We start from the raw sequence: 25,101 nt of genomic DNA on the forward strand, positions 1-25,101 counted from the left end.
TATTATCACTCGGGATGAATATCTTATTTAAAATACTCAACCTATAAAGGACGTTAAAACGTAAAAACGTTGTTTTCGTTGGTAACGAATGACGTCACAGAAACGAATCCATACTACTATTATCACAGCTCTATAAAGCAGATACATAATATTGTAGGATACGCCGAATAACACAATCGATGACCTAAAATTTGATGACGTGTAACGGTGTCCGTTTTTCTTTTTTTTTTAAACATCTAAAGTTTAATCTTTCATATATCCCTTACTTCTCTGCAGATTTCAATAAGAATGTTACCGATAGTCTTGTGATTTTCCATATTAATGTATTAGCCGATACATCGTGAGAATGATCCATCGCGTGTTAGCGAATATCCCCTTAAGATTTGGTCGATGATGAACGACCTACGTCAAGGGTAGATAGATGTCTCCAGCGCATGCCCGATGCGGAGCTGGAGACATCTACACCGCGCGCAACAAGTAGGCCGCCCGACCGCCGACCGCCCGACCGCCGACTGCTCGACCCGCGCCGGCAGGCGGCACTTCGCACCGCGCCAGCGCCCCGCACGGACGTGTCGAGCCAGCCCTGTCTGCCCACATTTCCAGCGGCAATTCAAAACTTTCAAGAGTGAATGCGCGTTCTTCGTCTCCGGGAGATAAGAGCCGCGTTCGTGCGAAGTGTACTTACTATCTTATCTCGCAAACATTGCTTACCTCTAGGTGTGCTATTCGCTCGTGTAATTATTCGATACTTAGTTATAACTCGGGGACTAGGACAATCGTAATTAGTAGCAGACTCGTCGGGTGAGAGGATGAGTGAGTGACATTTTCCTCAAGAAGTAATCTCCCACGACTGCATCATGATGCTGTTCATCGTTGGTGTCATATTCGCACTCGCCTGCATGGAGACCATGGCTACCCAGGATAACGGCACCGATATTATAGAAGAAAGAGGTAGGATCAATTCCTTATTTCTATTTTTAATGTGGCTAAAATTTATTTCCCTTCGATGGAAAAAAAAACTCAAATATTCCTGGCATTCATCAAAAAATTATATCTAGAAAGTTTGAAAAGTGCCTGGCATTTAGCAAATAATTGTATCTAGAATGTTTGAAAAGTTTCTAGCATTCGTCTAATAATTGTATCTAAAAAGTTTTTGAAGTTTCTAGCATTCATCAAATAATTTTATCTAAAAAGTTGTAAAGTTTCTAGCATTCATAAAATAATTATATCTAAAAAGTTTGTAAAATTTCTGGTATTCATCGTGTGATTGTATCTAGAAAGTTTGAAAAGTTTAAGCAAAAGCGCCATTTATTCATTAGTTTGAAATATTTACAATTTCATTATATTAATAATATTGGTCACTGGGTAGACCATTTTTTTAACGTTATTTTGCCTGAAAACTATTTAGAAAAAATGTCAAAAGATTAAACTTTACTTTTTAAAAATTTTCTTCCAAATATTATTCACAACTCTAGCCATAAGAATTTTTGTGTAATTATTTTTGTCTGAATTTCTTTTTTTTTGTTTATGATTATTTTGTTGTTCGATGTCTTGGTAAGTGAGATACAGATTAAACCACGTTATTTTGCGCAACGGCTACTCTGTACACAGCATTGCATCTGTGCTAGAACTTTGCTCGAGACAACATTCGTGGTAACGCCTGAAATATATGTATATTTTATAACGAAAATAACATGTGAATGTATTAAATTAATAATTATTGACTGTTCAAATCTTGTTTTTTTTTATTATATTTAAGTCGAATATGTACCTAACCTACTTTTGCGTAAATATTAAACTTATTAACAAAAAATTTCAAGTAAAATTTGTACAAACCAAGCAATATTTTAGCGTAAAAGGTATTTTTATTACTTCTATTGGTTTAGTCCGCTTAAATAATTTTTAATATTTGATATCGCAACATAGATAATAAAAAAATATGCAAATCTGGGTATTTACAGGGTAAAAGACCTATCAAGGGCTGGTTTAAGTGATTTCTTTACACACAAGTAGCACTCGCCATTCTACCCATGATTGACAACCACTCTACTAAAATTTCGTAAGTTGTAAATATTTATTCTTCAATTGACATATTCATTTTTGCTACCATCTCAGTAAAGTTTGAATACATTTGTTCGAGACCCTGACTGGGTGTCATCTAATGGGTATGTAATCTATGCATGACGATAGGCGCTGTAATGTCACCCGAAATGTCTGGAAGAAGCGCTAAGGACACACGGCGTAGTACCTTAAAAAACGTCATCGGAAATATTTAAATGTGCGACATTTTTGGGCGCGACTTCGCTTCAAGGAAAAATTACAGGATCAATATTCGCCATTTTGTCTGAAAATTTAAAATATAACTTGGTTTTCCAATTTCTCATATCATTGGCTGTTGGCTTCCAAATCAGTTCAAATTATAAGATTTAAAGTGATTTTGAATAATCTCTCCAGAATATAATTGCATTTTGCTTTGCCGAAAAAGTAAACATTTTCTGTTATATTGCAAATGCAAAAAAGTTTAATTTTTGTTCCATTTTGTAAAATGCTAAAAAAGTTTTGCTAAAATAAAAAAAAGCATCATACACATTTAATTTTGCGAAATGCCAAAAAGTTTTCCTTTTTCTTTTATTTTTCGAAATTAAAAATAATAACAAAATGCAAAAATTATACATTTTTTCTAAAATAATATGTTGTCACACCATTTGCTATTTTCTCCGCATTTTTTTATAACTTTGGTAAGTGGATAACTCTTTTATTTGTATGTGAGATAATCACAGGTAGAATTGGTGAGTGTTTCCCGTGTGTAAAGTGATAATTTAAACCAGCCTATGACGGTCACAATCTCCGCAAATGCCCAGACTTCCATATTCTTCCTCATCTTTGTTGAAATGTCAAAAATGAAAATAATTATAATAATTTTGGATAGCGCCATTTTTATTCTACCTCAAGGGCGCTTAAGTTGTCCGATATTTCCACCGACTGCTATAAGGTGCCACAAAACGACACAACTACACAGAAAGTTTTACCATTTTATTATCGTGTTACTAACTGAAAACGCCACAGCACTGGATGAAGACTGGAGACGAAAACTTTCTGCTATCTCCATATTGTCTAAACAACACAATTAATCTGAGAAAGAAACGAAACTTTAACCTTTTAATTATAATGCCCTGTTATCGCGTCTTTTTTAAAACATAAATTAAGCAAAGATGGACCAAATTTAAGAAAACTTAATCAAATTACGACTTCTTTCAATTACTTCGTTACTTGATTCAGTTTTTAGCTTCGATCGCTTAAAGCTAATCACGCCAAATGCACAAATTTGTTTGCGTACTGTGCATTTCTAAGTTAACATATAATTATTTAATAATACGAGGAAATATGAACCGAGAAAAAAACGAATACCATATATATATATATATATATATATATATGTTATGTTATAATTTAGTAAAACATTTTTAATCAATATGAAATTTCTGTGAAATTGCTGGAATATTTCACTCTTAAAATCTGAGGTTGGTAAGTACATTTAGGTATGATAATTTTTTTTTTAAATCAATAATATTCAAAAAATAATATTTATTTTTGTTAAATAAAAAAAAAAACTATCATAAAAAAGTCATATCTATATTTTGTCGTTTGATGTACACATTAAGTATCTTTTATTATTACATATTTGTAATAGTTTAAACAAAATTACACACCTCCCCTCTCCCCCCCCACCCCCTTCTCCCTCCACCCGCGAGCCCCTGTTAAAAAAATGGCACCCACCCCTGTCTTTTATTTTATTTTTATTTATTATATTTTATTTATTCGGGAATTGTACATTTTACATATAAAAAATGATATAATAAACAATAGTTACATTAACAATAATAAAGATGAAGAAGAATATGGAAGTCTGGGCATTTACGGGGCTGACGACCGTCATAGGCTGGTTTAAGTGATCACTTTACACACGTGTAACATTCACCAATTCCACCCATTATTGAAACGACACTACTCAAATTCTTGATAGTTCTATACCTACATATGGACCAATTTAGAAACCTTGTTCTTGACTCACTAGAACTTCACTAGAGACATCTATTGGTGAGATGTAAAGAAGCTTTTTACTAAGCAGAAACTCTTATATTAGTATATAAGGCTCTTGTTAGGGCATTATCAAACATTCGTTTGATAATGCCCTAACAAGGCGAAACAATTGTCACAATATAATTTTTTATGTGTTTTTTGTTACTAAAATACAACTTAGTAGACTCAAAAAATCTGTGTTTGATTTAAAATTAATACATAAATTAAAATGTAGTTCTACAAATTAAACGCCAAGTCAATAAAAAAAAACTTATATTCGTATGTGAGGTCCAAATCCTGGATATCAATCACACACATGAGAAACGCCAGAAAATACCATTTTCATTTTCCATATTCTTCTTCATCTTTGATGTGATGTCAAAAAATAATATGAAAATTACTCCTGTAATTGGAGATAATCTAGATTTTGTGAACAAGTATTTGGACACACACAAAATGCTGTAAACAATAATAAACATTACATTACATTAACAAAAAATAGTTACTTAAAAAAAAAATTACAATTCCACATTTATGTTATAAAACTATTAAAAAACATTCAGAGATTGAAAAAAAGGGCATGATATAAAATATTAGATTTAGCAGGAAAGAGAAGGAAAGGGGAGGAATTAATGAGGGTGGTTAAAGGATTTTTAGCTCAATATATGTGTAAGTACAGTGGAACCCATGGCTCCAATCAATGATTAGTCCAATCAATACACAATACACGAAATCCTCTACCTGTTCCAAAATCTCTCCGTTTACCAATATTTCACATTCAGATCTGCATTCTTCTCTTTCAAAAACCATAATTTTGGATTTGCTAACATTCATCAATAAATCACTTTCCTTGCACACATTATACACTTTTGTCACCAACGCCTGCAGGTCTTCTCTGCTATCGGCAAGAAGAACAGCATCGTCAGCATACAAAAGGCAACAGACAGGTAACAATCGGCGGGTATGATTGAGGAGATGCATGAACGTGAAAGAGGCGAAGAATGTTTGCAAGGACAGAGTGGTGTGGCGCTCTATTCTCTCTGCCTACCCCTGCGGGGAAGCGGCGTGATGGTTAGTTAGTTAGGTAATACACAATATGGCTCCAGAGAATCTTAAAGAGCTGTGTATTCCAGATGAATTGGTTAATAGACGTCTCACGGTTCGATCGGCTACAACATCTGCAATGGGCAAAGTGATCTTGCCAGCTCGCAACCAACGCACTAAATTTGGCGAGCGTGCCTTTGCTGTTGCGGGACCGAGGGCGTGGAATGCTCTTCCACCAATCGTTAGAAATAGTGAGAGTGAATTTGTTTGCTAAATCATTTCCACCATAATATTTTCCCCAATTCATTCACAGTGAAGCGCCCTTGATATATTATTTTACGAAAATGGCGCTATGTAAGTTATCCAAATTTATTATTTATGATTATAACCCGGTTACAATGCGTCGTTTATAACTCGCATTCGGACATATCGCCGGTCTTTTTTTTGGCGTTCTTGTTTTAGGGCGCCCAGCTTAAAACACAAAGAAGTTAAATCAACTGCTGCTACTACCATCACGCCATTTCGTTGTGGTGGTAGCTAGAGAGGATGGAACGCCACACTTGTATGTAGCTTCCTTTACATTTATACATCTAGTCATGCGTGCCCTCCGTTTACGCAGACTTTTGACATCGCCAGATTTTAGGTTCTGATTGATCTGGTCGTGCCAAATCTTTTTCGGCCGTCCTCGTTCTGTTCTTCGTTTCGCATTTGCCAGATATATTTTCTCTCGTCGTCCATTCGCTCCACGTATCCATACCACCTCAAACAACTTTTCTTAATTTTTCAATTCAGCGTTTTTAGTTCAGCCTTACATTCCTTTCTATTATCTTCTTTTAAAATCGACCTTAAAAGAAATCAAAGTTATAATTGAGACTTTTATGATTATCAACGATACGGGAATATGGAAATGTTTTTACCACATATATTTAAAGAGTTGTTCCCGGTGATCCACCATCTTCTCATCCTTAAAACGTAAATGTACCTCCTTCAAACCCTCATCCGCACACCATGATGCATAGGGCACTGCACCGTGTGTGTGTGCGTGCAAGCGCGTGCGTTTGTATGTGCGCGCGTACGTTTGCGTGTGCGTGTGCCTGTTTGTGTGTGTATAAGCACGAACGCGTACTTGATCATGCCAAGTTTGTCTCGGTCTTCCTCCGCTCCCATTTCCCCGAGCGTTGGACAACTACGATTGTCTGGCGGCGAGAGATGCGCACATCGTCTCTCGCGACGTGCGCATCTCTCGCAATGCCTGAATGGTCGGCTGTCCCATTGTTGGCCCGGTCGACCCGAGCACTGACTGCGTTGCCGTGGTTACCGGTTGCCTGATACCTGAATATTTCCTAGTAAACAAATAACAACTTGTAACATTTCGCATCCGAACGCACTCTTAATATGTTTATTATTTCACAATTGAAATATCGCTTACTCCTTTCAAGAACGTCACAAATCAAAAATCGTGACGACACTAGAACTGAAACAATAAAAGTACAAAAAGGTGGGTGGGTTGTCGATAAGTGTGTACATAATCCTAATTTTAAAATTATTAATGAACAAATCAGCCTAATATCTTCACCACTGTTATATACTGTCATTGTACATCATTTCTAACTAACTAACTAACTAACCATCACGCCGCTACCCCGCAGGGGTAGGAAGAGAGAATAGAGCGCCACACCACTCTGTCCTTGCAAACATTCTTCGCCTCTTCCACGTTCATGCATCTCCTCATACATACCCGCCGATTGTTACGACTCCTAATTTGGCCACTTTCAAGTATTTGGCATACCTGATCGTGCCATATTTTTCTCGGTCTTCCTCTGCTTCTTTCCCCACTAACACTCGCCTCATTAATTTGTTTTACCGTTCTTTCGTCACTCATTCGTTCCACATGTCTAAACAATCTCAGCACACCTTTCTTAATTTTATCGATATCTAATGCTTATCTCAGCTTTGCATTCCTTCCTTATTTCACTATTCGCACATCTATCCTACATCGTTTTGTCGCACATTCTTCTGAGAGATCGCATTTCGACTGCATTCACTGACTACATTTACATCTACATCGTTTTGTCGCAGATTCTTCTGAGAGATCGCATTTCGACTGCATTCACTGACTACATTTACATCTACATATGCAAATTATTAAAAATAATTAAAAATACATACATACATTTATGTTAGTGTAAATCCTTGATAATACTTAAGTCACATCGCTCACTCCTTTCAACAACGTCATAAATCAAAAATCGTCAATTTTCAGTTCTGCATGTTTTTGGAATGCCCAGAAAACGTACTATATCCCAGCAAAAGAGGCACATTTTTAACATAAGTGTTGTTTTTGCATTTTGAAGAAAAGGTATTGTTTAATTATTTTTTTAAGTATGCTAAATATTTTTCAAATGGAGAAGAAACCTTCAGGTTTTACCTGAAAAGATCTGTTGCACAGTAAAAAGTTCAATACGTGGCTTGATATTAATTTTTAATACATTGTATTATATTTTTAAATTTTAAAAACGTGCTTCTGAAAAATCAAGTTTTTTGATTTATGACGTTCTTGAAAGGAGTGAGAGATATGTTGCTCGCCGTTTTCATATTTATCAAGCGACTCGTTCGATAAACCGTTTACTATTTACTATTCCTCCTCCGTTTCCTTTCCTTCATACCTGACTACCTCAAATAATAATAATAATAAATTTGGATAATTTATGCAGCGCCTTTTTCGTAAATTACAACCTCAAGGGTGCTTCACTGTGAATGAATTGGGGAAAATATTATGGTGGAAATGATTTAGCAAACAAATGTGTTTTTGGTTTTATTATAAAGATCATCTCACTCTCACTATTTATAACCATTGGTGGAAGAGCATTCCTCGCCATCGGTCCAGCAACAGCCAAGGCACGCTCGCCAAATTTAGTGCGCTGGTTGCGAGCTGGTAAGATCATTTTTCTCATGGCAGTTGTACCTTTCTTTCGTCGCCTGGTAATTCCATTAAATAGTCCACTTACTGGTCGAAGTACATATATCGAGTACTGGAATGATCTCATTCCCTTACTATAATAAATATCAATTTAAAACGACCAGATCAATCAGAACCTAAAAATCTGGTGAAAGGTCTGCGTAATCGGAGGGCATGTATGACTAGATGTATGGATGCGAAGGAGCGCGTGTCAGGACAGAAGAGTGCGGCGTTCCATCCTCTCTGTAAACGGCGTGATAGTTAAACAAATCATTTTGTCTGTGAACCCTTCATAGCCCCACGACGTTTCTTAGAATAAGCAAGAAGCGAGAGGAAATAAGTCAAAAGGTTGTACGCTTCGTGTGTGCCTCGTCTTATAGACGGTCCGTTCGCGCGACTCTGTTGCTCCGCGGCTCCGGAGTCCGGCCGCTCCGGCTCGCCGGCAGCTTGAGGTTGGACCTGACGCGTCACGCTCGGCCGACTGTCTCCTTGAAGCCCATAGTATTCTCCTTTCCATATTATGAGTTGTTTCAACTTGCTACCGAATTATAGCCATTCATTAACTAAAACACAACGAGTCGTCTATGAATAAATACTTATTTTTTTACTTTTTGCATACTTTTACAGGAGATCAAAAAATAATAATGCAACGCAATAAGCATTGTTGGGTATTACATCCAATATTAAACACGGTTATTCGATTGAATTCTACTTTTAATTACATATATAATATGTATAGACAGAGTTGGAAACTCAGAAATAAGAAAAATGCGATGTTGTGCGATGTTATGGGGAAGAGAAAGAATACGTTTCTGGAGAAATCATGTGGGAAGAGCGAGTTCGGATTGAGTGGTGAGGGTGGCAGCGGACAGCAGCATAGGCGGGATCAGACCCCCAGGAAGACCACCTAAACGACGGAAGGATAGCTGGTCTTCCACCTACCAGGAGCGAACCGGAGAATGACAGGACCTAATCCTAAAATAATTAGAAGAAGAAGATATGTGACGCGTTTCGTCTTATTAAGACATCATCAAACAATCCGTGTTCTAAACGTTAAAAAAACAAGCGGATTCCTATGAAAACGCAATTCTCAAATGGGCTGCGCGTTCCCATACGGACAATTGTAAACGCGTGTACTCGCAATTTGAATCTTCTCGCGGCGATTGTTTTGTTTTCTGTTAAAACAAAGGAGAATGTTGGATAATAGAATTATATTTACTGTCAGAAAAGATCAAGGCGAGATGTGACCTTTTGACTCGAGGTCCAACATAAAAATACTTATGTATGCATATACTGGCAAACAAACACATGCCTCTATGTGGATATGGTTGCACATGGTTGAATTTTTAACGAAAAATTGGCGACTCTAGCGTACCGCCTCATGCCAAACGTCGTTTGATCGCTTACTGCATCGTACATTTCTTATCTATCTTATATTGGTCACGAGTCGAGTGTAATACATGTATATGTAAATGTATATGCATATAAAAACTAAAAACGCATTTGTTTGCTAAATAATTTAAACTATCTTTTTCCCCCAAATTCAATCACAATGAATCGCTCTTGAGGGTAGTATTTTACGAAAATAAATTATCCAAATTGTAAATTATCCAAATTTATTTTCATTATACAAAGATTTTTTCTATGGCGTTGTTACTGGATTTTTATAGTTTAGTACAATACCAAATTTTATTTTATCGACATAGTATTCTCTCGTTAGTTAGAAAATTTGTCTAAATCATTTGTATCTTACATCAGCTATCGTAAACCCATTTCTTCCGCAGAGTATATGAATCAATGGAATTTGATTAACAAAATAAATATACTGTATCATACAATCAAGAGAGATTTTCTTCAATCAAACCTAACGCAACCATTCCTAATCCTAAAATAATAACATCATCAACAAATGCCAAGAAGACAATGTACAAAATCAACTATTTCTGGAACCTAAAAAGAGTCTCACCCATCCTTCTCTCCTGCTTTCAATACCCTAATCATAGTAAGTGCATTAATCTCGATAACTACGTTTTATAACGATGTATTCATCCTTAAATTTAAGGATGAGGAGCTTTATTTTGATTAGCCGAGCCGTATCCCGCTAAGACAGCCACCCTGGCTCCATGCAGTTCCATATCTCACGCAGTTTCCATTTCCCATGGAGCTCCATTATCCCATGCAGCTAATTGACTCGAGACATCTCCCTTCCGACACATCCAACACAACTCCTTACACACGCAAATACAAACGATAAAATACCGCGATATTTTTGGAGGGCCCTTGCCAATTTGGGCATACATAATTACGTTTTGGGGAAAATGTTGGTGAAATGTTTGATAGAATGACAGTCTCAGTACCAATACACGTGTCATGACAACAAGGGTTCGACTTTCGGAATACGTTGGAAGAGTAGAAGTATGGAAAAGGGCAACTGATACTTTTTCGGTTATATTTGTTTCCAGCTTAAGTTTTTCATGTCAAGTTGTCGAAACTATAAAAAGCTAGAAATACGCCAAAGGCAACCGAGACGCACCGACTGGATTGATGTGATTATTCATTTCTCGAAAATATACATACATGAGTTCCTCTACTTGTTTCAAAGATTCATTTTGTAAAAACACACACTAGAAAAGAGGACAAAAAGCCACATCACTCTATATGATCAAACATTCTTCGCCGCATCCATATTACTAACTTACCATCACGCCGCTTCTCCACAGGGGTAGGCAGAGAGAATGGAACGCCATACTACCCTGTCTTTGCAAACATTCTTCGCCTCTCCATATTCATGCATTTCCTCATACATTTACTTTACTTACTTATAACCCTTATCCGCACCCAATGTACATAGGGCACTGCATCGAATTGACACAGTGTTATCTTGATCATTACTTACAAGAAGGCAAGGTGATAACTCTTGCGCTTCAGGAACCAGTCCAGGGTAATATTAAATAAAATTGCAGTGTAAAATCACTAATATTAATTTTCACCCCCCTCCCCTGGGAATCGAACCCGGGACCTCCAGCACGGTAGCTAAACACGCTGACCCTTATACCACGGAGGCTCCTCATACATACCCGACGATTATTTCGACTCCTGACCCGGCCGCTATCAAGTATTTGACATATCTGATTGTGCCAAGTTTTCCTCGGTCTTCCTCTGCTTCTTTTTCCAACCCCATTCGCCTCATATATTTGTTTAACAGTTCTTTTCTCACTCATACGTTACACATGTCCAAATCATCTCAACGCACCTTTCTCAATTTTATCGGTAATGCTTATCTCAGCCTTTCACTTAGTGCTGCATCCACATTAATAAACTAAAATCTCGGTTTGTGGATATACACACCCGACCAACGTTATGATTTAAAAAGTTCTAGGTATCTCTTAAAACGCACACATACACAAGTATTCCACTTGTTGGAGAGATTCGTTTTGTAAATAGGCGTAGTTCAATAATAACCGATGGAGCATAATGGTGTTCATAAAGGAGGCAGCGGGATGGTGCATTTCGGTCGTTCCTTTACAATATCGGCCGTGAGAAAGCTTTTTTTCCTAGTGCTTTTATTTGGAGCGATTGTGCTAGCGAAGCTCGGGGCGGGGACTGCTGTGTGCCTACACGCTGCCTACATCCACACATGCTGCCTACATACACACATGCTGCCTGCAACAGGTGGCAACTGCGTCCCGCTCCTCCGAGCGCACTAAGTGTCATATTTCAGATTTCAGAAACTCCAGTTCAGCCATCCCGAAACGCTAGCTAGAATCTCGCTGCTAATGATAATACATCACATAGAGAAAACAACTAAAGAACAGCTTTTATTTATTTTTATTTATTTATTTCATAATACATAGATACATTCAAATATACATATTCATTTCATATATACATTTATTATATGTATTACGGCTCTTTAGGCATGGCCTGTGTTGAGCCGAATACTAACATGTTAATACAATTTTTATATTTATTTTTTATTAGATTATAAACATAACATACAGGAGATATAAAAATATGTAATTAACAGTATAAAGGTTTTTCAATAAGATAATTACACCTGGACTTTAATTAATTCACTTTCTGCCTTGTCCCTTCCAATGCCAAGCAACCATCGACGGACACTGTTCTTAAAGACCTGATCACTCCTGGAAATCTTAATGGTTTCGGGCAGCAAATTAAATATCCCTGGCGCAAGGAATGAAAAAGTTTTTTGAGCAAAACTTGTTTTAACGGCTGGGCCAATATAGTTTTTATTACGCCAAAAAGCGTTTGATTCAGTTGAAAAGTGGGCAATCATCGAGGCACTCCAAAATGCAAGAATAGACTCTAGATATACTTATATGCAATTAATACATTTTATATATGATAATGCAAATACGACTGTTTTAATTAACGACAACACTAAAATATAATATAAAAAAATACAAAAATGTAATAATAATAATAAAACCCTTATCCGCACCCTAATGGTGCATAGGGCCCTGCGTCATATAAATGCAGTGTTATCTTGATAGTTTACACATGAAGGAAAGGTGATCAGCCCTCCGCTTCAGGTACCAGTCCAGGGTAATATTGAATAAATATGACAGTGAAAAAATCACTTATATTTATTTTACCCCCCTTGGGAATCGAACCCGGGACCTCCAGAACGGTAGCCGAGCGTGCTGACCATTACGCTACGGAGGCGGACAAAAAAAAATACAAAAATTTAATTCAGTTGTTAATAAGTATCTAAACAATCCTCATTTTAAAATTATTATTGAACAACCTAATATCTTCACCACAGTTAAATATATTTAAGTACACTGTTATTGTACATCATTTCTCTATATGTAAATGCTTTCATGATGCGTTATTGATAAACAAAGAATTTTTAATTACATTTGTATCAGTGGCGGTACCTCCCTAGAAGCCCAAAAGCCCGGCTTGCCTAAAAACTCCAAATAAAAACGACTAAATCTAGACCAAATTATTAAAAATACACAATTAATGTGTGACTGTTTTTAAATTATCGCGTGCTTATATGATTATTAAACACTATGCATGTCATTATATGGAGATGGTACTTATTGGTAATGGTTGATATCCGAGGAAGATATTTTATTACAGGGAACATTTTCTTTATTTCAAGGTGATGGCTATACCTTACAAAAGTTACATGTTTGCATATTTTTTCAATGATTACAATACATTGTTTATATTTATAATACTTTCTGGGTGCTTACTATACAAGAATGATATGAGGTGAAAAAATTATAGATACATCATGTATTCACGAATGTGAAAAAAAATAGGCTTGCCTTACTGGTAAACCCTAGGCACGTCACTGATTTGTATCTACCTATATAACTTCTTAAAAATAGTTAACAATAATACATACATTTCTCTCTCTCTGGTCTCAATCCTGCGGATTGGTCTGTAGCAACAGATGACATTGCGGCTGTCCAAACTCAAAACACAGTAAGGTACATTTTTTGTAGTTCTTTTTTTTTGCATTTTTGGATTAAGTAGATTCTACTTAGTCCAAAAATGCAAAAAAAACGTACTACAAAAAAATGTCCTTTACTGTGTTTTAAATAGTACCTACAAGTGTATAGCTGCATAAGGACCGTCAGTCCATTTAATCTTTACATTCGTTTGAAAATGCCATAACTAGGCGAAATAATTAACACAAAATAAATTTTTATGTTTTTTTTAATTAATAAAATAAAATATATATATACATCCATCGTTTGTAAAGGGACCAATTAAAATAAACTGTGAATGCGGGAAAACAATGAACTCGGGATTAAGAGGTCAATACGCAAATATATACAACCGTGTAAAGGTACTGTCCTCCCAATCAGCATAACCATTCGTAGGCTAAAATTCTATGAAGAATACATGCTTAAGATGCAAATGTATTTATTAAAAAAAAATACAAACCTGAATAGAATTTTAAAAAATACTTTTGTTTTTTAACTGTTTTATTTTCGTAAGTCAATAGTATATTTTCGGTTTTGCAAATAGTATTTTTTTCAGTATCGGTTATTGAATGTGCGTTGTAGAAAGTTTTCTTTCAAAGAGTGTGCACGCTTCTGGAAATGCAGGTACAGGCAGCGGCTCCTTTTCATCAATATCGACCTCTCCTGCTATCGGTTACACGAGCTTTCGATAGTTTCTATCCCATACGTAGCTGTTGAATGTAGGAAAATTGGAAATGATGTAAAAAAACAGACAAAATGGATCAAATATGCAGCTTAATTAGAACGATAAATGCGGTAAAAGGTGATAGAGAAACGATCGATGCGGTTTAGTTTAGTATGAAATTAAGTCGGGATAGAAGAAATAAACGACACATCCGGGAAAACGATTATTCATTATTTATAAATAAATGTGCGTGAACAGACATGTGACCTCTCCGATGGTCTCCGGTGGAATGAATCCTGTGCCTGCGAATATCCTCTTAAAGTTACTATAGAGGCTTATTTGATAGGGAAGGTACATGTGAAAAATACATCACAAACACCCACCCAGACCAATTGAATAAATCTTTCTTGAATTTATTTTGCACTTGGCAAGAATAGAACCCGCGACGCCAGTTTCGCAGTCGACCGTCTTCCCAATAAAATACTTGGTATTATAGTTAACTTTAATAAGTATATATTTTTTTTCAACTCACCATACAAAACGTCCTTGAAAATTGTACAAAGAAAAAAGATTCGTTAGAAAATATCATGTCAAATATTTGAGATAGCGTTGTCTCGTAGGTTTTTGAGGGTTAAATAATTTTTGCGATTATCGGAATTACCTCTATCATTGTTTACCCCTAGTTTATATTCCTGTCATTTCAAGATACGGAGATTTCACGGTAACAAGTCGTCAACATGTCGCGAATACGTTGTAAGAATTTAGCATTACCTCCAACCAGGTATAAAAACCTGACGACTCTAAGACAGCGGTGGAATGGTAAAACGCGCGTATGTTTATATGAATAATAATATTTCCATTATAATTCCACATGGGAAAGTAATTACGGTATGACAGGTTGGATATTATATATTTTAAAAAAATATGTATAAAAAGGTTTCCCTTACAACCGACAAGAGGGAGATTACAATGTATTTTTAAATTAATATGCTCATGAATATATACGGGTACATTTAAAAAAAATAAACTCATTACCTCTTTTCATTTATTGATTCGACAGTCACTTTCTGGTTATATATGTCCAGTGAAGGACATTGGTACCATAAATCAAGCTAGGATACAAAATCCTCTTTTGAACCGTACCCTCTTCTAGAAGAACGAAAGGCCTGTTGACGAAAGTCAACAGTCCTTCTTCTTCTGAGAAATTTTACGTGGTTTCTTTAAAAAAATACACATATAAATAATATTCTTCCATATTCATGCATCTCCTCACACAAATACTTTCGCCGATTATTCCTAATTAAAAATAAGATTATTATTTTCTTGACATCTCATCAAAGATGAAGAAGAATATGGAAGTCTGAACATTTACAGGGCTGACGACCGTCATAGGCTGGTTTAAGTGATCACTTTACACACGTGTAACATTCACCAATTCTACCCATTATTGACAATCACACTACTGAAATTCTTAGAAGTTCTGTGTATATGAACTAATTTAGAAACCTTTTTCTTGAATCACCAGAACTTCACTAGAAAAAATATCAAAAAAATAATATGAAAATAACTCTTGTAATTGGAGATAATCCAGATTTTGTGAACAAGTATTTGGACACACTCAAAATGTTGTAAAAAATTAGATTAATTACATATAAATCCACTAATTGTATGTTGCATAGTAAAATAACAACTAGATATATAGTTTTTCCACATATATTTTATATTACCCCTGACCGGGTTTCGTCGTTACCGACATCATCAGACTGGTGGGAAGCTATTTATATTCTGTGTTATATACACAACAAAATAGGGATTATGATTTCATATTAAATTAGCTGACGAATTTAAATTGGGTGAATTTCAGTAGGTTCATGGTACTTCTTTCTAAAAGAGTCTCGCTATTTTGTTTGTAGATGGAATGTAATGTACTCGGATCAATGCAGTATTTGTACGTTATGTGTATATGTTTTTTCGTACAGTAAATACAGTATTATGTCAAAACTATCACACAACAAATGTATGTTTTTGAACTTGCCGAAAAAGGGTCAACAATTAAATATTAACCAAGTCCTTTTTCCTAGTTGACCAGGAAGTCAGTATGGAAACAAGGAACCGCCATCAAATACCTGTCCACTCTTGTTACACGTGTCCTGTAAGATGTAGGCGGATAAATTTGATAATAATCCTTAAAAATCCACCATTTTCTTTGAAATTCAATTACTCGAAATGTATGTACGAATTTTTCTATTCCTTTTATGAACATAATTCCTCTCGCGAGTTCCACGATGTTTGACACTTCCTGCTTCCGCAGAATGCCAAATGAGTGCCGGCTTCTACGTACTCTTTCCAATCTAATTTTCTTATCGAAACAGACAACGTATCTCTTACACTATCCACGTATCCTATATGATACATGACTATCTTGTTTATATTACAGATTCATCTAAAAGGGATTATTTCATATCACGAACATTGTTTTACTGAATAATTTATTATTATAATAGGTTGTTTTTGCTCCTTCATTTTCGATCTCTCTTTACTTCGGAGGGCTGAAATTTCAATCGATAGTTTACGTTTTAACTTCATAGAGTAGATAACTGAAACTGTACCTACTTGCAACATTTTGAGTGTGTCCAAATACTTGTTCGCAAATCTGGATTATCTCCAATTATAGGAGTATTTTTCATATTATTTTTGACATCTCATCAAAGATGAAGATGAATATGGAAGTCTGGATTTTTAACGAGGGTAGGCAGAATAAATACTATACAAATTGATGTGTAAAAAAAAAGTTTACATTACCATAAATACATTACCTTTATTTATGTATTAAAAATCTAATAATGTGTATTATTCGCTAAACGGTAGCTAATATTTTTTTATTTATAAAAAAAAACTACAGCGCATGCTTTGCTCATGGAACGTGGTTCCACCCTCTGGTTCTAGTTCTATTATGCTGAACCCTCGAAGACTTGCGGAGACACAGGGCACAGTTTGAGAACCTCTGAACTATATCACAATGCAGTGTGAACACACATACATATATTTACTTACAACATTTTGAGTAACCAAAAACTTGTTCACAAAATCTGTATTATCTCCAATTAATTATTTTCACATTTTTTTGTTTGTTTTTTTTTTTGACATAGGCCGTCATAGGCTGGTTTAAGTGATCACTTAACACACGTGTAACATTCACCAATTCTACCCATTATTGACAACCACGCTACTCAAATTCGTTGAAGTTTATTTATATGAACCAATTTAGAAACCTTGTTCTTGAATCACTAGAACTTCACTAGAGACATCTATTCCATCTATGCCCAGACTTGCATATTCTTCATCATCTTTGATGAGATGTCAAAAAATAATACAAATTTACATACTTATTTCGCTTGGCTCGGCAAATTTTCATCACTGCAACAACTATCCGATAACCGATATTTGTTTACGATGTTCCTTAAGTATGCATAAATTAGTTTCACAAACAGAACGTTGAATGCAAAGGGTAAATTGCTGTGGTTTGCGGTTAGCTGTCGTCCGACGCCCAACGTGTGTGATCTGAACACATGCACACGTACGAAGTAAAGAGTAAAATGTCCAATACGTATTTGGATACTGTCAATATGTAACATACAGGCATTTTAAACACCTAAAAATTCTTCTTAGGGCACTGCATCATATGAACGCAGTGTTATCTTGATCGCTAACACACGAAGGAAAGGCGATCGGCAATCCGCTTCAGGTAATATGGGTAATATTGAATAAATATTAAGAGGTCCCGGGTCCGACCCCATGGTTGAAATAACTGTTTTTTTCACTCTTTTTTCTTCAGGACAATATGAATTAAATGTTAGAGTTTCAATAGCTCAATTTGACACCCTGGGAATCGAACCCGGGATCCAGCATGATAACTAAACGCGTTAAACATTGTATTCAAGGAGGCGGACTCACCTCAGCTATATTTTACGAATATTAATTTGTTTATCGCCTCACACGAGACTTGACCGTGATTCTCTTAGATCTTAGGTTATCAATTAAAACGAAAGGTTATGGCGCGCTTACATCGTAAAAAGTTTAATCTTAATAACAATAAAACAAGAGATTGTATTAATTTAATAGAATTTTTACTTTTATATTTTTATATTATTGATATTTGATAATGAATACATATAATTTTTACCACTAAAATATAAAAAATTGGCACATTACAAGAATCACAGTTCATCTGGACACTGATAAGAAGTAAAAATAAAGAATTGAAGATTGTGGCAGGTATATGGTCGTATATCGTAAAATAGTACACAGAGAGAATAGAACGCCACTCTGTCTTTGCAAACATTATTCGCCTCTTCCGTACATCTCCTCACACATACGCGCCGATCATTCCGATTCCTGACCTGACCACTCTCAATTATTTGAAATACTTGATCATGGCAACCTTTTCTCGGTGTTTCTCTGATTCTATTATCAACCACATTCGCTTTATAAATTATTTTTACTATCCTTTCTTCACTCATTCGATTCACATGCCCAAAACACCTTAACACCTCTTTCATAATTTTATCGACAGTAGGTACCCATCTCAGCCTCGCATTCTTTCCTTATTTCATTATTCGAACTTCTATCATACATAGTTATGCCGCACTGAGAGATCTCTTCTTTTTCATCTTGTTGTAGGCCCTGTGGCCTGTTTTAAGAGGGATTAGCCTTCTGCGATGTCGATTCCCTGGTATCGACCGATCTCTTTGGTGGTCTGCCCGGGGGTCGGGAGTCAACCACGGGGTTGGCCGTACAGTACGATGTGGGGGAGTCTGGGTGGCTCCATTCTCCTCATATGCGCATGCCAGTGTCTCCTTCGTTGCCTTCCAACGAAGGAGACAATTGCATGCGACAATCTTCCATCGTTTATTGAGAGATCGCATTCGGATTACAATCGGTCTGATTTCAAACTTCTTTTGTCAACTCCATGCTTCATTTCCATACACTAGGTTAAAACTATCATACATGGCACGATCAGGTATGCCAAATACTTGAAAGTGGTCAGATTAGGAGTCGTAACTATCGGCGTTTATGTATGAGGAGATGCATGAACGTGGAAGAGGCGAAGAATGTTTGCAAAGACAGAGTGGTGTGGCGTTCTATTTTCTCTGCCTACCCCTGCGGGGAAGCGGCGTGATGGTAAGTTAGTTAGTTAGTTTTAGGTTAAAACTAGGACTCCATTGTGTATTGCCAGTTTAGCCTTCGCTGTTGGGCCTTTATTTGCTTAAACTGATAATATTTCACTTTGTAATTTATTTTTAACGATTATGACCGTTAATTGATACGCAATTATTCATCTCCCTCACTATATCTTTGACCAACGTTTTACGAAAAACAAAAAAAAATCATTTAATCAATTGATAAACACTGAACTTTGACTCATTTTAGTAATGACGGTTCAACACATTTACGGCGAATTCTCACCAAATGGGAAAATTATATACAGTAAACCCCCATATAACGTTAAAATAGGTACCGCGTCATCAAAGGGAACATTATAGGGGATTAATGTTTTTAAACTGTACTTGAATTTTTAATGGCTCATTTCACACTTTTCCGCTGGTTAAAATATAACCATAAAATTTAAAAATAAACCTTTTCTTCTGCTTTGTTTTTAAGAGGGATTAGACAGCGATGACGATTCAAAGCTGTCAATTAATTTCTTTGGTCGTCTACCTTGGAGTTGACCGTACAGTGCAATGTGGGGGGGAGTCTGGATGGTTACATTCTCCTCACATGCGCATACCATTGTCTCCTCCGTTGTCTTTCCTATCTAACAACATCTTGGATCTCGCATATTTCCCTCATACTGTTATTCCTTATTCTGTCTCGTAGACCCTAACCCCTCATAACATTCCCTCTGATAATGCAGTACCTATCTCAACGTTACAGGGGGGTTTACTGTATATACATACATATGTACAAATGCACTCTTCGTGTCACCGTTTTCAATTTATAGGTCGCTATTAATGAATCGTGCAATTTAGCAACATGACACGTCCAACATAATTCTATTATCTGTGCAATAACCTTTTAGAATCGTGTGAATTCTAATATTATTTTTAATTAATAATTTAATCACTTATTACTCACATTATTCTTTCATATGCATTTTCTTATATTCCATTGTTATTGAAACGCTATTCTTACTTTCATTTATATTATAGCCGAAGAGCGCGATCGCGCTTCTAGGTCGCTTCTAGGGCGCTTCTAGGTCGCCCATCGTATTCTTTAATGGGATACAACGCAAACACATGATTCAATCACCAGCCGACCGTCGGAGAGGTCACACGTCTTTTCATGCCTGATTTTTTTAAATAATGGATATTGTATATTTTTTAGAATATACTATGAACAGATTTTTTTTAAATCTTAACATTTCAGTTAGTATTTTCTTTTCAAAACTATGTATTTATTTCGACGAAAAACTTATTTTTTCACTATAATAATGGCGTTTTTAGCAAGAAAAACAATTACGTCAAATGTTACCTGGGTTTAAAGAAAATTACGTTGCGAGCTTTTGATTATTCTACCTTAAAAGAATCGTTACATAATTTGGGTTATCATCCCATCATATCCAGATATACAGTTTGCAATTTGTTTGAATCACATAAAGGCTTTGTAGACGTAATATCCTTCGACAAATTGTTATGTCAGGAACAGCTTTGGAAGAATAAATATATTTCTTTTAATTTTTTTCCTTGACATCTTCGATTTCAGACGTACAAGTTACGCAAATTACTTGTGTTTTATAAAGGACGTAATATCCTCCAACAAATCATGATTACCATGTCAGTAACAGCTTTGAAAAATACTTAATATTTCTTTTCATTTTTCTAATAGTTTGGTATTTCTCAGAAATTCCATTTAAAAAATGCGACGATTCTATAAGAGTATTCTTTATACACAAACGGTTAGGTAATTTTTCAAAAGCGATTCGATAATCGATAATTGGGCGAGAATCAAGAGTGAAATTTCAAGGACGCGTCACGTTTCTTTGGCACATTTCGTTACATAAGAGAGAAGAAATATAGAGAGGAGAAAGGGATTTATACACGGGATTGGAGCAAAAGCAAACAACGTATACACAACGATATACAGCTAGAATTTAATGTTAAAGCAGGTTTTACAAATTTATTGCGTAATAATGTAAGCTCTTTTGACCGTAAGAGATGTGTTGGGTTTTGTTTTATGAGTTTTTGGATTCTGAATCATGTAGTTCTATGTATTGAAAAGATCTTTCGCGTGCTACTTCTTCGGCGAAATCTACGGTGGAAATCAAAGGGTTATTTTTCCCAGTATGTAAAAATAATCCGGAATTCGGATCATGCCTAAATCCAAAAAAGAGTGTCTGCTGAATAAAAGCTATCCAAATTCAACATACTCGTAGATGACTATTGCGAACTCATATGTACTATGTCACGAGATTGATCAAATATCTAGGAGTTCCAAAAAATTGAGTAGTGTGGTTGTCAATCGTATGTTAAGTGATCTCTAAACCAGCCTATGACAGGCAATAAGCCCTGTGAATACTCAGACTTCCATGTTTTTTTCATGTACGTTGAGATTTAAAAAAAAAAAACGAAATCTTCGTGAAATATGGTATATGTAATATTATTCCAGAATTATTTAACATACTAGCTTTAAACTTAAAAAAATATATATTAAGCTTATTTTTTGCTAGTTTTTATTTAGTAAAATCATTATCACTGAAAAGGCTTTTATGGAGTTGGTGCGTGTCTATGGGCTCGGGCATCTGGTAGATACTTATCGGTTTATAAATGTAGATTAAAGAAACGTTTTAATTTGTTTTCAAAAAAAATGTTCCCTCACTTTATATTCATTTCCATCAAATGATGTTTTTATGAATTATGAGTTTTTCTTCTGAGGATCCAATGCCAAACGAAATGATTGGTTTTCGGATAACATTTTTTAAATAGATTGAAATATATTGTGATACAGAAATTAAATTGTCTCTACAAGATAAAAGAATTGCTAAAAGGAAGTATCATACAAAAACACCATTAATATCGACTTCTCAAAGGGAATGTTTATATTGTATTTCAACTTTCCTTTGGAAAAAAAAAACAATTTATTCAACACTTGTCTGAAATTGTTTCTGTCGGGTAAATACGCCATGTTAAACTTCTTGTCTTAATAATATGATAAAAAATGAAATTGTTTCTTGGAAAAATAATAATCGTTTAAAAATCGTGATTTGATCTGTCACCATTAATTTGTTTGGTTTTCTTAGAATATGAAAATTTCCCATGGAACAGTATATTTAAATTAATCTTCCTTTTTAATTTACCCTCAAATGTTTGTGGTATTTCGTACATCTGAAAAATAATGAAATTTTTTCCTAACTGACTAACCATCACGCTGCGTGGGCAGAGAAAATACAACGCAACACCAATCTGTCTTTGCAAAAAAACTTCGCCCTTTCCACATTCATGCATCTATCTACTCATACTCATACGCCCTGAAAGTATAAATAGCAATAGCTTAGAATTCTCTAGAAGTATTTATATCTTTCTTCAAATCCTTGCTTATTTGGAAATTTTCTTCATGGCACAAAAAATCGAATCTGTAAATCAAACAATTTCGAATCTTCCTCGAAAAATATTGTTATAGCTCCAGTTGTTCAACGGCCCGTCAGACGTAACTAAAAGATAACGTCATCTAAATTTGGAAGATTTACGACCGTTGGGAGGTTAAACTTGCACTTGCAGTACGCATCATGTCAAAATACACATTGAACTAGAATATCTGTACTCGACGCCGCAAAACTCATGGAGAATTTGTGATTTTTATTGAAAAAAAAACCCAGATTTTAATAAATATTTTATCTATATCACTACACATCCCTAAAACACGTTTGTGCTTTGAACACGGCTCCTGTGTCCATTCAAATCCTGAGATACTTAAAATGGTTTACACGTTCTCTGTGCGTCAAACATGTCTCTCGTGTTCATACAACACTACACATCCCCAAAATGATTAATACGTTCTGTGCGTCGTACACGGCTCCTGTGTCCATACAAAACCACAGATCCTCAAAATAGTATAATATAACATGTTCTCTGTGTTAAATACAGCTCCCGTGTCCATACGACACTACGCATCCTTAAAAATGGTTTTGAATACGGCTCCAGTGTTCATACAAATAATTGAACCCAGGCATTGAACATGGGAATCGAATTGAATAAAAATAAAAATTCTTAGTCACTTTATATGTTTTGAAAACACAAAGGAATACATTTATTTATGAAACACGAAGTACAATTTGGTTTTGAACGCGTTAATAAACTTATAGTTTTGTATTTATAATTATTTTTTGTGATAATTTACCTTTTTTACGTTTTTATGTAAATTTGCATCGTTGTATTTCTCTTGAGACGCTCTCTCTTGCTATTTCTCACATTAAATCTCTCTTATTCGTATTTTTTACGATTTTTTTGTAAACACATAATTTATTACCATATATTTTTTCCGCATTCACAGTATACTAGTTACCGCGTTTGGCTACCGTACCGAAGGTCCCGGGTTCGATCTCAGGGGGGCAGAAAAAATATAAGTGATTTTTCACTCTGATATTTATTTAATATTACCGTGGACTGGTACTTGAAGATCATATTGATCATCTTGCCTTCACATGATCAATGATCTCGATAACACTACCTCAATGAGATGCAGTGCCTTGTGCACCATTGGGTGCGGGTGAGGTGAAGAAGAAGAGTTTATGGTAAATTAAATGAAAGTATCAACTTTCTAACACTCTCCATATCATTTATCGTTCACTTTGTGTAATACCACTTTATATAAACAATTGATGAATGACAAGGAGAGCGTTATATTACCATACCACAAAGTTGACAATGCTATTAATATACAAAATATATTAATTATGTTGCTACCCCATAGACGAGACGAACGGTGCAAGCTAAACAATCTTGTCTCTTCTTAAATTCCACGGTCACGAGTTGGGATAAGATTATAACCTAAAAAGTTTAATAAAGTTTAATTAAGTTGGGTGTAAATTAACTCCGTAGTTAGAACGGCATGTACATACATCAGCATAGTAACGAGGTTTCAAATGGAGTGAGCTGTATATACTTCACAAATTTCTCAACTGACGGAACCACAATCAGCTATACTTCTAAATAAATTAAATAACTACTCGCCTGTGAAAAGAATCCAAGACAATATGGATATTCAATATTAGGCAGAATGGCAGTCACACAAGCGTATAAAGCGATCATTTTAGCCAGCCTAAGCCAAGTCGTTAGCCCTGGGATGCTCAGACAAACTTCTTTCGGATAAAAGAACGATAGATGTTTCGTCTTAAGTCGGAACACCTATATTTGTTTTTCATTTATTAATTATAATGTGCCCTCACTCGGTTAGGGCATATTTTACAATCCTTTTTTTTCAATTACACAAAAAGTAAATTGTTTATATCATGCAATCAAATATGACATGGCCGAATGATGCGATCTATTTCTGATCTACCCTCCTCCATGATCTAATTGTGAATAGCTTTTTTTATACGTTATTACGTTATTTAACGACGTTATGGATAGTGGAAGCAGGTTGTGCAACTTTATTGCATAATATTCAAAGTACCCTTGACCAAAAAGATGTAGGTATGAGTTAGGTTTCGTTTGATGTTTAATTTTTCTCTCTTTGTTTTGTGTATATTAGGTTAAAATCGTTAAAAACTAAAAAAAATGTATTCAAAAAGAACTCCACCGACAAGGCACACATGGTGGCTTGGGGGGTCTCTGCAATTTTTTTTTTAATGTGTTGAAAAATTGTGATTTTAATAAATGTATACATGTTGGTAA

At 35.3% G+C, this 25,101-nt stretch overlaps 1 protein-coding gene across 1 annotated transcript in view; it reads left to right on the plus strand.

Moving 5' to 3' along the window:
• Positions 1-538: 538 nt before the first annotated feature.
• Positions 539-25,101, plus strand: part of Egfr (epidermal growth factor receptor) — a 282,040-nt gene continuing 257,477 nt past the window's right edge. Inside the window, exon 1 of the mRNA XM_088267447.1 lies at positions 539-951. Within this exon, the coding sequence (XP_088123573.1) occupies positions 858-951 (94 nt within the window). The 5' untranslated portion in view covers positions 539-857. The remainder of the gene's footprint in view (positions 952-25,101) is intronic.

The sequence above is a fragment of the Brachycentrus maculatus genome, unplaced genomic scaffold, assembly GCF_059751285.1.
Source record: "Brachycentrus maculatus isolate JH-2025_06_01 unplaced genomic scaffold, ASM5975128v1 h1tg000018l, whole genome shotgun sequence".
NCBI classification, from domain to species: domain Eukaryota; kingdom Metazoa; phylum Arthropoda; class Insecta; order Trichoptera; family Brachycentridae; genus Brachycentrus; species Brachycentrus maculatus.